Source organism: Pteropus alecto, unplaced genomic scaffold (genome assembly GCF_000325575.1).
Source record: "Pteropus alecto unplaced genomic scaffold, ASM32557v1 scaffold23, whole genome shotgun sequence".
Taxonomy (NCBI): Eukaryota; Metazoa; Chordata; class Mammalia; order Chiroptera; family Pteropodidae; genus Pteropus; species Pteropus alecto.
This window is the reverse complement of record NW_006435837.1, coordinates 6,834,005-6,845,453: the sequence shown is the minus strand read 5'-3', so window position 1 is coordinate 6,845,453 and position 11,449 is coordinate 6,834,005. Positions and strand designations below refer to the sequence as shown.

Genomic DNA, 11,449 nt, shown 5'->3' with positions numbered 1-11,449 from the left:
TTTCATCATTTATTTTATATATTCGTTGTCTTCAGCAAAAGGCATCTCTTTTTAGCAAATTCAGCCAGGAGTTACTGAGTATCTCTAACTGGAGAACATGGAGATGCGTGGGTGATGAGAAGCAATTTGCAGTGGGCCAGGGGAGATGGCAATTGAGGCAATTACTCTAATTCAAGACAGACGGAATGTGACTGAGGCCACCAAAGGGTCTAATGTTCTAATGTGCACGAGACTGGTAAAAATATGGTGCTATGGGGACCAAATGAAGGAGCAAGTACATCCTCTTGGAATTGTCTGGAAAACTTGATGGAGAGAGTGATATTTAAAAAAACCATGAAAGATTAGTAAAACGGTAACTGAAGCTGCGGGATGGACTGGGAAGAATGTCCGTACCAGAAGCTAAAGAGCACAGTGAGGAGACATGTTCTGGAACCAAGTCAGAATCCAACAGGAGTGTAGGGTAGGTGAAAGGAATGAGAAGAGAAATGGAAAGCAAGTGGCTAAGTGAGAAAGAGGGACCCAACTATCTTGATGCTTCATAACCACTTCCAGAAGCTTCTTGGTTCATTCCACCTTTTCCTTGCACTTGTGAACTCTTCACCTGTCTATCTTTTGCCTCCTTAACTAGACTGCATACTGGAGACAAGCAGGGGTCAGGCCTCGTTTTTCCTCAGCTTCCCTCCCTCTGCCTTCTCTCCACACTCCCCAATATGCAGACACACACACCCTAACATACAAAAGGTCGCCCAACACCAATGCCCGCGTGTCGCCAGCTCTCAACAAATATTTACTCATTCAATAGCTGGCTTGACAAACGCACTAAAATCCTAGACAAGCCCTAATCTATTTCCCAAAACTGCAGGCTTCTTTTTTTTCTCTTGGAGCAGATGGCTAAACTTTGTAACTAGGAAGTAATTATCCTTGTATTTTCCAAGAATATATGTATGTGTGAAGAACGGGAATCTTTGAAAGTACCACAATATTAGATTACGCATTTTTATGTCTGTATCTAACTAAAACTGAAAACAAACGTGCAGCAGGATCTCTATAAATTTGACAGTTAAATTTATAAATGTATATGTAGGTCCTTAAAATCCTAATTTTTAGGCTATATTCTATTTCAGCCCCTTGATTCTACATAATTCCCTACAACTGAGTTTAAAGTTGCAGTGTTCTTGGATTTTCTTTTGGGTTTAAAATATTATATTACGTGAGGTTACACACTTCTGAATAAGTTTTCTACATACAATTATTTTAATCACACCTTAAATTATCTCTTCCATCTCCAATAAATTTTAATTATAAAAATATTTTAAGAAGTCAATTCTTGCTCTTCATTAACTGGTCAAATAGGAATGTTTCCATTGGCACAAATTCAAACAATATTAAAAAAGTAAATATTTCAATTTTAGTATATTTCATATAAAACAGACGTTATAATTCTCTAGTAGCCAGTCTATAGCCAGGAACTTATAAATTAATTTTTGCCTATTACTCATTGCTTCTAAAATTGAATTTTCTATTAGAAATGATTACTAAATTTAAGAAGAGAGGCAAGTTTTAAAATGCACATTTCTGTAGTCAAATTATTTCACTTACTGTTTCAAAACCTCGATGTGGGTGATCAGGAAATCCACCTGGTCTACCACCTTTAAATTCATCAAGCAGTAAAAACGGGTCCAGATTTTTTAACTGAAATAAACATAAAATTCAGCAGATTAGACACGCCTTTTACGCCACACTACCGGGGGTACATTCATGAACAGACTAGCAAAACTCATTGAAAACTACATAGCCTATGAGCAACTTTTTTCAGTGAAAATTGCTTTGAGAAAAGAACTCTTTATACACATACTCTTTTTCACTAATTAAGTTAGAGCTGACATTTTATGAGACATGAGAAGAGTAGACAAACATTTCACGATCACCTGAGATGTAAATAGTCAGGCATAAACATGATACAGTCTGTGTACTAAACAGATTCATAATCTTGTGAGGGAACAGACTAGAAAGTCAATGACTGCACTGTGATGATAAACGCTCTGGACGAAGACACGTATGAGAGTTGGGTGGGATCAGGGAAGGTTCTACCAAGGAGGTGTCACTTGAGCTAGGTCTTGAAAGCACATGTAGGAGTTAATCAAGCAGAAGTTGAAGAAGGAAAACCATTCCAAGAAAAACAGCCAAGAAAGAGCTTGACAAGCTTGAAGAATTGCAACTACCAGGGCAAAAGTTGCACATGGAATTACGATGAGAGATGGGATGACAGGTGAAATCTTGAAGGAGTTTGGGTTTTATCCTGAAGGCGATGGGTTTTAATTAGAGGTTGAGATGATCAGATTTAGAAAGATCACTCCTGCACACATGTGGAACATGGTTTGGGAAAGGAAGAGAAAGGAGACAAAGATTATTTAGCCCATTTCCCATTTAGAAACAAAAGTGCAGCTCACTGCCAGGGATAATTTAATTTTACATAAACATACTCTCTGAGGCTGAAGCTAATCTGACTGGTTTTCAATGTGAAAAGAAAATAGAAACACTGTTCTTGGAGTTAATTCTAAACAGAACTTGTCTCTCATCCTAATGTAACAGAAACGTATATGACGATCCGTATTGAATAATTTTTTTTTGAGTGGTAAATGTCAAAGCGCAGAACAACACAAAGCAGAACATCACATTCCACACAAAAATATTGTGTTTCTCTCTGGATCTTCTCGCCATCCTTGTCGTTGCACGAGCAGCAAACTTTGCAGCGACCAGCTGGACTCTGTTTCCTTGATGCTGGTGTACGCTCTTGGGAAAATGTCTTCCAGACAGGCGAAGAGGCCTGGCATCATCAGAGCATGGATGACCTCGAAGACGTTCCTGCCCTGGCTTGTGATGCTTTTCCAGCGTTCTTTCAATCAATGCCAGTCTGAAGTTTACATGGCTGGTCATGTGCTCAGGATCGTCCTTCTGGAACAGGATGGAGGAGTTCAGCACTGTAATGTTTAGAAGGCGGAGAAAAAGTTTTATACCAAAACTTGTGCCTTTTGCGCTCAGTGGGATAAGAAGTGATCATCTGATCAGCCGAATCCACTGCTACCATACTGTTATTATCCACAATGACACACGGCTTCTTAGTTTGCTTTCCATTTCTGTGGTCTACTTCAATCACAGTATCATTGGGGAATGCTGGCAACACTGTCGCCTCCTTCTTGTCACATCGTTTCAGTGCCATAAGAATCTGGCTATGCGTCCTTTTTGCAATCCTTTTTTCTTTGGACATCTGTTTTCTGTTCAAACGAATTGTCCCAACTGCATCAGTCCTGTTTTGATGTCATTCTGTGAAAAGCATGGGAGGTGGATGGCCAACTTTCGGGGTAAGGTTAGGACTGTGATCCGCGAGTTATCACAGAGTAAATGCTGCAGCCGCAAGCGCCACCAGCGAGTATTCTCAGGGCAAACGAGAAATGGGTTAGAAGGTCATTTCAATAGTCCAAACGAGGACAAAGGCTAGGACTAAGGCAATGGCAGTGGTGATGGAGAATGGGAAAAAAGAAGAGCATTAAATGACTCCCGAACTTTCTAGCTCTGGTGCCTGGGAGGATGGCCGGGCCATCCAGAAGTACAAGGAATGTAACAGAAGCAGCCTTGAAATAGCCGTGGTGCCTTTGTCTTAGTTCATACTGAGTTTGATATAGTTATATAAATATCATCTGTATAAATAGAACTTGAATATTTAGTTTTCGGTATATTGTACAAAAGCTAGAAGGCGGCTGAAGATAAATCTCAAGCTCAAATGAGAGGTAGAAAGAGGTTGGAATGCTTTTGATTCTATAGACCAATTTGGGAAGAATTAACATTCATATAATACTGAGTTTTCCTATTCATCAACATGGTTACTTCGATTTATCTGGGTCTTTTAAAATGTCTTTCTATAGGATTTGTCGTTTTCTCCGTAAAGATTTTGCATAGACTTAACTTTTTTCTAACATACTTTTTAACGGTAATTAGTATTTTTAAATTATGTTTTTGAACAGTTGCTGCTGGGGATTAAAAATGTGACTAGAAAGGCGATTTTGAACATTTCTAAGCTCTTATTGATTTTAATAAGTCATCTGTAGCTTTTGAGTTTTCTTTGCAGACATTATAAGCACCGGTGTATTTATCAAGAAGCTTTTGCCCAAGAGCTCACAAATTATTTTTTGCTTGCGTTAAAGCTGTGGCAGGCTGCAGTTTTTCTGAGTCTTGCTGGGCTTGGCTGGCCTCTACATGTCTTCTCACTCTGAGTCCCAAGATGAATCAGTGGCCACTATCTAGGACATGCTTCTCTCATAGCCAAGGTCAGGAGCAAAAGGAACCAAACCAATCATTCACGGTCACTTTAACATGTCCCACCCGTCAAAGCACGTGACCTGCCCAAGACCAAAGTCAGAGAGGACGTCATTTAAACACTCCCTTTGGGACTCAGGGGTAATGTAGCTAAAAGTGGGTGGGAGTGTATAATCCTATTACAGTCACGAAGCACTGGAAGTAGCTACCAGAAATGTCACTTTCATGGGGATAGGGCTGAAACTACTCTTTAAATGATGCTCCACTGAATCTAGAATAGTTCTGTGTACGTAGAAGACACTCCACACACATCCTAAATGGTACCTCCCTTACAACTAGGTGTGGTCATATGACTGAATCTGGCTAATGAGAGGTGTGTAGAAGTTGCTGGGTGGGACTTTCAGGGCAATCCCTTATAAAAGAAAGATGGAGAGCTGGCAGAATCCTTTTGCCTTTCCCTTCTTCCTCCTTTCGATGTCCGAGGGCAAATGGTGGCTATTGCCCCAACGACTGTCTTGGGCCACAAAGTGACGTACTACGAACGTAGTAAGAATTACGAACTGAGATAGAATGAGTGTGGGCCTCCGGTAAGTGTGAGGCCTCCAGGCCCACCCTGGACTGCCTACTTGGGGGTTTTCAAAAGAGAAACACAAATCCATACATATTTAAACCAGTGGTTTTGGAGGATGCTTCCTGTTACACACAGGTGAACGTAGTTCTAACTAACGTAAGGACAATAACGCCTGTCGCAGCAGCCTAGAATCGGGTGAGACCTCACCCTCCTAATACCCCACAAAAGGCCAGCCTACATCAAGACAATATGGCATTAGCCTTCAAAGGCTACTCCAACAGCTCAGCATACCTGCTGGGCCGACTCAGTCTCTAGACTGGTAATGAAAGAAGGCAGAAGGAAACTGCCAGCACATGGGCCAGACTGAGATCTAGAGACAGCCTGGAATGGACTTCAGCTGTGACTCCACACTCCTCACCCCTGACTCACAGTCTACAGATCCTGATAATGGAGAGTGCCGCCTACAGAGGCTGTATCAATCAGAACAAAGGTTATTTGATGATATTAAGGAACTCATCATTTTTAAGTGTGATAATGGAACTGTAGTTCTACCTTTAAAAGTTATGATCTTTTAGACACACAAATTGAAATATTTATAAATGAAACGATTCACTTCAAAATACTCTGAGGGAAGAAATGGATGGGGACATAGATGAAATACAATTGCCCATGAGTTGATCAATGTGGACATTGGGTACACGGAGATTCAGTATACCATTTTCTTTCCTTTTCTATGTTTGAAATTCTTTATAATAAAAAGAAATATGAACAGTCCCTGGGAAATCACATTCCACCAAGGAGTGTCTGGTGGGAGGGGGCGTGGAGCACAGAGGCCAACGCTGATGAGCAGTACGTTTCGTGCCTGTTGGAAGCACAGACATCATGCTACACGATCGTTCGAAATCCAGCCTGGCTGGCCCAGCCCACGGACAATTGTAACGCAAGGTGTGAGCCGGCCCCATTCCATCTCTTCTTGATCATTCATCACCGAAAGGCTCAGTGAGAACACTGCAAATTCTTGTACCTCCACAAGAGGTACATATTTAAATATTTGTAAATTGTATGCGCAAAGAGCTTGGGCTCCCAAGTTCTTGCAATGTATCTTTGGTGCAAAAAGTTTGAAAAGTAACTGCCTTGAAGGAAGATAGATGCTTTCCTTCTCTGATGATTGATGGCTTAGCAGTCTAACTTCCTGGCAAGTTGGTAGTGTGCAGAGTGCTAAAAAATATGGTAACAATCTCAACGACCAAAAGGAGGGCCATGAGTAAGAGAATAGTGGTTTACGTCGCAGCTATTGAAATGATGTTTATGAAAAATTCCTAATAACATGGGAAGTGCTTATGCTACCATGTTAAATGAAAAGATAAGGACCCAAAACTGTTGATTCTATGTAATCACCATGATGTAAAATATACGATTCCATGTAGAATGTCGGGGCCTCTAAAGCATAGGTTTTTAGCCATGGACTCTTAACTGGGCAGCATGGATATAAGTCAGGGTGGCTGTAAACTTGGCTGGTAAAAAAAAATTTTACAGATTTTTACTAACCTCTGATTTTTTTTCTTCTGGATTTGTTTCATAGTAAAATATATGTCACATAAATTTTACCATGTTAATCATTTTTAAGCATCAGTTCAGTGGCATTAAACGCATTCACATCGGTGTGCAACACTCACCATCATCCATCTCCAGACTCAAATCTAAACTTTCTTTCAATTATGTAGTTAAAGAACCGCAGTAAATTACCAGTACCTGTGACTTTGCCACCAACAGAAATCAAAGCTATTTTCCTATCATGTTACAGTTGTCGTAGGTATATTGAAATATTGTTCATGCTCCTCACAGCTTTGAAATTAGGTAGTTAGAACTGTCTCCAAGTCTTATTATTTCATGGAAAACTATTAGATTACGAATTTGTTTTGTAACATTTTGCTAACCCTATTTCAATATAAAAGTTTTCCTTCATGATCCTATTTTATTTTATGCATGTAAAAAACATTATTCTGATGGAATCGATAGGTTTCATCAGCCCACCAAAGGGGTTCACGAGACCAAAAAAAATGAAGAACCCCACAGCAGATGTGTTCCTGACAGATGGAGTAATCAAAGTATTAGCTACTCTCAACGTATAATAATGGGCTTACTGACAGGTGTCTGAATTCTTTACAATTGTTCTGTTGGTGATCTGGCCTCGTAGAATATGACACCACATCCATATGCATCTCCCAATATCCACTGTGCTTTTAGCTCTTAAAATAATCCTGTTTTCACCTTTCCCTTGGAAAACAATGTTGGATGGACCTCAAAAGACATTCATAGTTAGAGAGGAAGCTCATGGTGGAAAGAATATGAGAATATCAGAGCACATTTAAGAAGAGGAGCAAACCAACTTCACCTTTCAAAAAGAATCCATTTCCCTAATACGTTCCTTCCTTTATGTGCATTTCACGAATCATCAGGGCAATGCAAATCAAAACCGCAATGAGATATCTCCTCATACCTGTTAGAATGGCTATCATCCAAAAGACAAGAAATAACAAGTGTTGGTGAGGATGTGGAGAAAAGGGATCCCTCATGCACTGTGGGCGGGAATGTGAATTGGTGCAGCCACTACGAAAGTTCCTTAAAAAATTAATAATGGAACTACCATAGGATCCAGCAATCCCGCTTCTGGGTACTTGTCCAAATGAAAACCCTATTTCAAAAAGATATCTGCACCCCCATGTTTTTTGCAGCATTATTTTTAATAGCCAAGATGTGAAAACAACCTAAGTGTCTGTCCACAGATGAATGAATAAAGAAGATGTGGTATAGATACACACACACACACACACACACACACACACACACACACGAATATTATTCAGCCATAAAAAAGGAAATTTTGCCATTTGTGACAACATGGATGGACCTTGAGGGCATTATACTAAGTGAAATAAGTCAGAGAAAGATGAATACTATATGATCTGTTATAGATGGAATATTAAAAAAGCAAAAACAAACAAAAATAAGTTCATACAGAGAACAGATTGTTGCTTGGCAGAGGTTGGGGGTAGGGGTGAGTTAAATGGGTAAACGGAATCAAGAGGTACAAACTTCCAATTCTAAAATAAGTAAGTCATGTGATGTAATGTACAGTATGGTGACTGTAGTTAATAATACTGTGTTGTATATTTCAAGGTTGCTAAGAAAGACCTTAAAAGTCCTCCTCACAAAAAATTTTTGTAATTAAGTATGGTGATGGATGTTAACTAGAGTGATCATTTGTAACTAAGTATGGTGATGGATGTTAACTAGAGTTACCATGGTGATCATTTTGCAATATATACAAATACGAAAGAGTTACATTATAACCTGAAACTAATATGTTATATGTCAATTGTAACTCAATAAAAAAGTATGTTTTTTGGAATCTGGTATGGTGCTATGCAGTATTCTCAGGACTATAAGCATCATTTAAAACCTTTCTGTGCATATAAGATTTTCTTTTCTGCAAGTCGCATATCCCCCATAATTTTCAAATGAAAGAGCTCTCTAATGCTGAAAGACATCTACCTTCTCTGCCTCCTCTGAGAGCCCCTACTTATCCCCCAGCACGAGAGGTCCACAGATTTGGTTCCCAGTGGTCTACGAACCCAAATCCCTGGCCATGGCTGACTGACCAAGGATAGAGACCTGACCCAAGCCAATCAGATTCTCTCTCCTGGGAATTTGGAATTGGGACTCAGGGTTACCCTCTGGTGCTTTTGATGCAGAACAGGGCAAATGTCCCTCGGTTGGCGGGGAGACCAAGTCCTGCACAGAGAGAAGAGGGTCCTTTGGCGGAGAGTGTGGAAAGAAAATTCGACACACACGCCAAAGTTAGAGTCAAAAGGCAAGTTGATTAGAAAAGGGGTGACACTCCACAGACAGAGTGTGGCCTCCTCTCAGAGGCAGAGAGAGGGACAGTGAGAGGGACAGTGACAATAGAGAGGAGGACAGTGAGAGAAACAGAGTAAAGGCACTGAGAGGGACTCTGAGTGTTGGAGCAATTCAGCTTATATATAATTCTTTAGAACCTGTGGGCTATAGTTTAAAAGACTTTATTAACCCATTTCTTTTGATATGGACAGTGAAGAAGGAGAAGAGTATGAAGCATAAAAACGTAAGAATACTTAGAGTGAAAGTCCTCCTGGCACTTCCCAGCCTTTAATCCTTAGCCATAGGGAATGACTCTTGGTTCCTAGTTCCCCTTCATAGGTGTGGGGAACTGTCCTTAGCAACCCCAGCAGAAATCTTCCTTTGTCCTGCAGGTGTCCTCCTGGCCGGGCTGCAGGGGTGACTGGCATATCGCAATCTCTGAATGAGGCTTGATTAACATTTTAATTCTCTTGCCTCCTCCCTGCATTACTTTGACTTGCAGGCATAAGATGGGCCTGTTTGGTGACATGCATGCTGAGGCTGATAGATCAACCCAGAATGGGATGTGGGTGTGCACAGAGGGGCAGAGAAGCTTCCCGCTTATGCCCAGGACCTCTGCATCCACATTACGGAAATCCCCTTTGAGCTGGGGCTGGTCTGCTGGGGACCCCAAATGCTTGATTTAGACTCGGCCCCTATGGCACCCCACAGAGCAGCTCATGCCCTTTCCTCCCAAGTTTATCCTCAGCGCTCCACCAACCGTTTCAGCAAAAAAGCACGAACCAGCCACCCAAGCGGCATACCTCGGGTCTGCCAATGCTTCTGCGCACCCGTGCTCCAATCCCCTCCGACTGCTCCTGGCTGAGCACTGAGACGGTCACCTTCTTGGAGGACACCATGTCGACGTCTGAAAAGAGAGTGTTCTGACGCTGAGCTGTAGAAAATAGACGGCAAAAGGAGGGACAACAAAAAAGAGAAATCATTACGTCCTAAGTCACATCAAGGACTACAGAATAAAAGAGATGAAAATCACACTTGCCCCAAGTACGAACAGCTGCCATGTATTGATTGCTTACCACGTACTAGATGTGGGTTAGGTGATTTAAACAACAACCAGGACAGTGGGTATTTACTAGGTGCCCAGCCACTAATCATTAACAAGTGTTAGCTCATGTGATGCTACTGCAATCTTCTACAAGGTTCGGCAATGACAGCCTGTTGGGCACTTACCAAGAAGCCCGCAGGAGCACTTTCTCTGCTTTACCTCATTGAAATCTCTCAGCATCTCCCTCACACCACGCTGCCCCACGAGGCAGGTGCTACCAGGGAGGCTGGGAAAGATTTGTGTGGTGACATAGGGAGCACGGAGAAAAACCAACAGGGCTGTGACTGTCTGCAGAATGCAGAAGGTGTCGGCGGCACTGAAAGGGATCTTTGAGAGTCATCAAATTCAAAGACTCATCTGTCCCTGAAGTTCAGAGCCAACTTTTTGGGCAAGAAATCTTTGTGCTTTCTCGTGAAGTCTTCAAGAGCACAGGAAACTGGTGGAGGAGGGGCCTTGACAATGCATCTGGGATTTCAGGAAGGAGCTAGAGTCCCGGTTCATTATTCAAAAGTGTTTCCTCTTCATCCTACCATTTGCGTGGATGGACCTGGAGGGTGTTATGCTGAGTGAAATAAGTCAGACGGAGAAAGATAAACACTATGTGATTTCACTTATATGCAGAATCGAAGGAACAAAAAGAACAAACTAATCAAAAACAGACTCGCAAATATAGAGGACGATCTAGTGATGGCCAGAGGGGAGGGGTGTTGGGGGGCTGGGAGAATGGGGTGAAGGATTAAAGAAGTACAAATTAGCAGATGATGGATGGTCACGGGGATGGGGAGCACGGCATAGGGAATGCAGTCAGCATGAATACGTTGGCTTGGCGGAGGGCCAGGGGAGGGAGGGTGCAACTAGGGGATCGTTTTATTAACCATATAAATGTCTAACCAATGTACTGTATACATGAAACTAATAAAATTTTAAAAAAACACAATAAAAAAAAGTGTTTCCTGCTAACGTAGGCCTGAGGCAAGAGAACTAATGTGTTCAATCAAGCCACAAACGGAGACAGCAAAATGCCATCAGCCCTGTAGCCAGGCCGGGAGGACACCTGCAGGACAAAGGAAGATTTCTGCTGGGATTGCTAACGACCCATTTCCCCACACCTAAGAAGGGGAAACAGGAAAAACAGAGTCTTTAAGTGGTGCCCAACACAAACAAAATTGTTCATGGGGAACCAATGGAATAAAGGCTGCATGTTCTCACCTTTTCACACTCCACACTCTTCCCCTTCCTCACTGTATGTCCATATCAAAGGAAATGCGTTAATGAAATCTTTAAACTGTAACTCACAAGAACTAAAGAATGATAAACTGAATTCCCCAGAACACTGGGGGGCCCTCCCAGTGTTCCTCTCAGTGCCTTTACTCTGTGTCACTGTCTTCATCTCTGTTGCCTCTGTCCCTCTGAGTCTCTGCCTCTGAGAAGAGACCCCGCTCTGTCAATGGAGTGTTATTCGTCCCTAACAAACTTTCCTTTTGACAAACTTTGGCGTGTGTGTTAATTCTTTCTACACTCTGCGCCAACAACCCTCTTCTCTCTCAGGGTAGGGCTTC

The 11,449-nt window shown here is 41.7% G+C and overlaps 1 protein-coding gene across 2 annotated transcripts in view; it reads right to left on the bottom strand.

Annotated features, from left to right (window-relative positions):
* Positions 1 to 11,449, bottom strand: part of PIR (pirin) — an 82,069-nt gene that overhangs the window by 69,602 nt on the left and 1,018 nt on the right. Inside the window, exons 2-3 of one of the 2 annotated variants that reach the window (XM_015589143.2) lie at positions 9,589 to 9,719; positions 1,600 to 1,692 (exon numbers count right to left, since the gene is read on the bottom strand). In XM_015589143.2, coding sequence (XP_015444629.1) covers positions 1,600 to 1,692; positions 9,589 to 9,684 — 189 coding nt within the window. In that variant the 5' untranslated portion in view covers positions 9,685 to 9,719. The remainder of the gene's footprint in view (positions 1 to 1,599; positions 1,693 to 9,588; positions 9,720 to 11,449) is intronic. The other variant, XM_006911649.3, reaches the window with a different exon arrangement.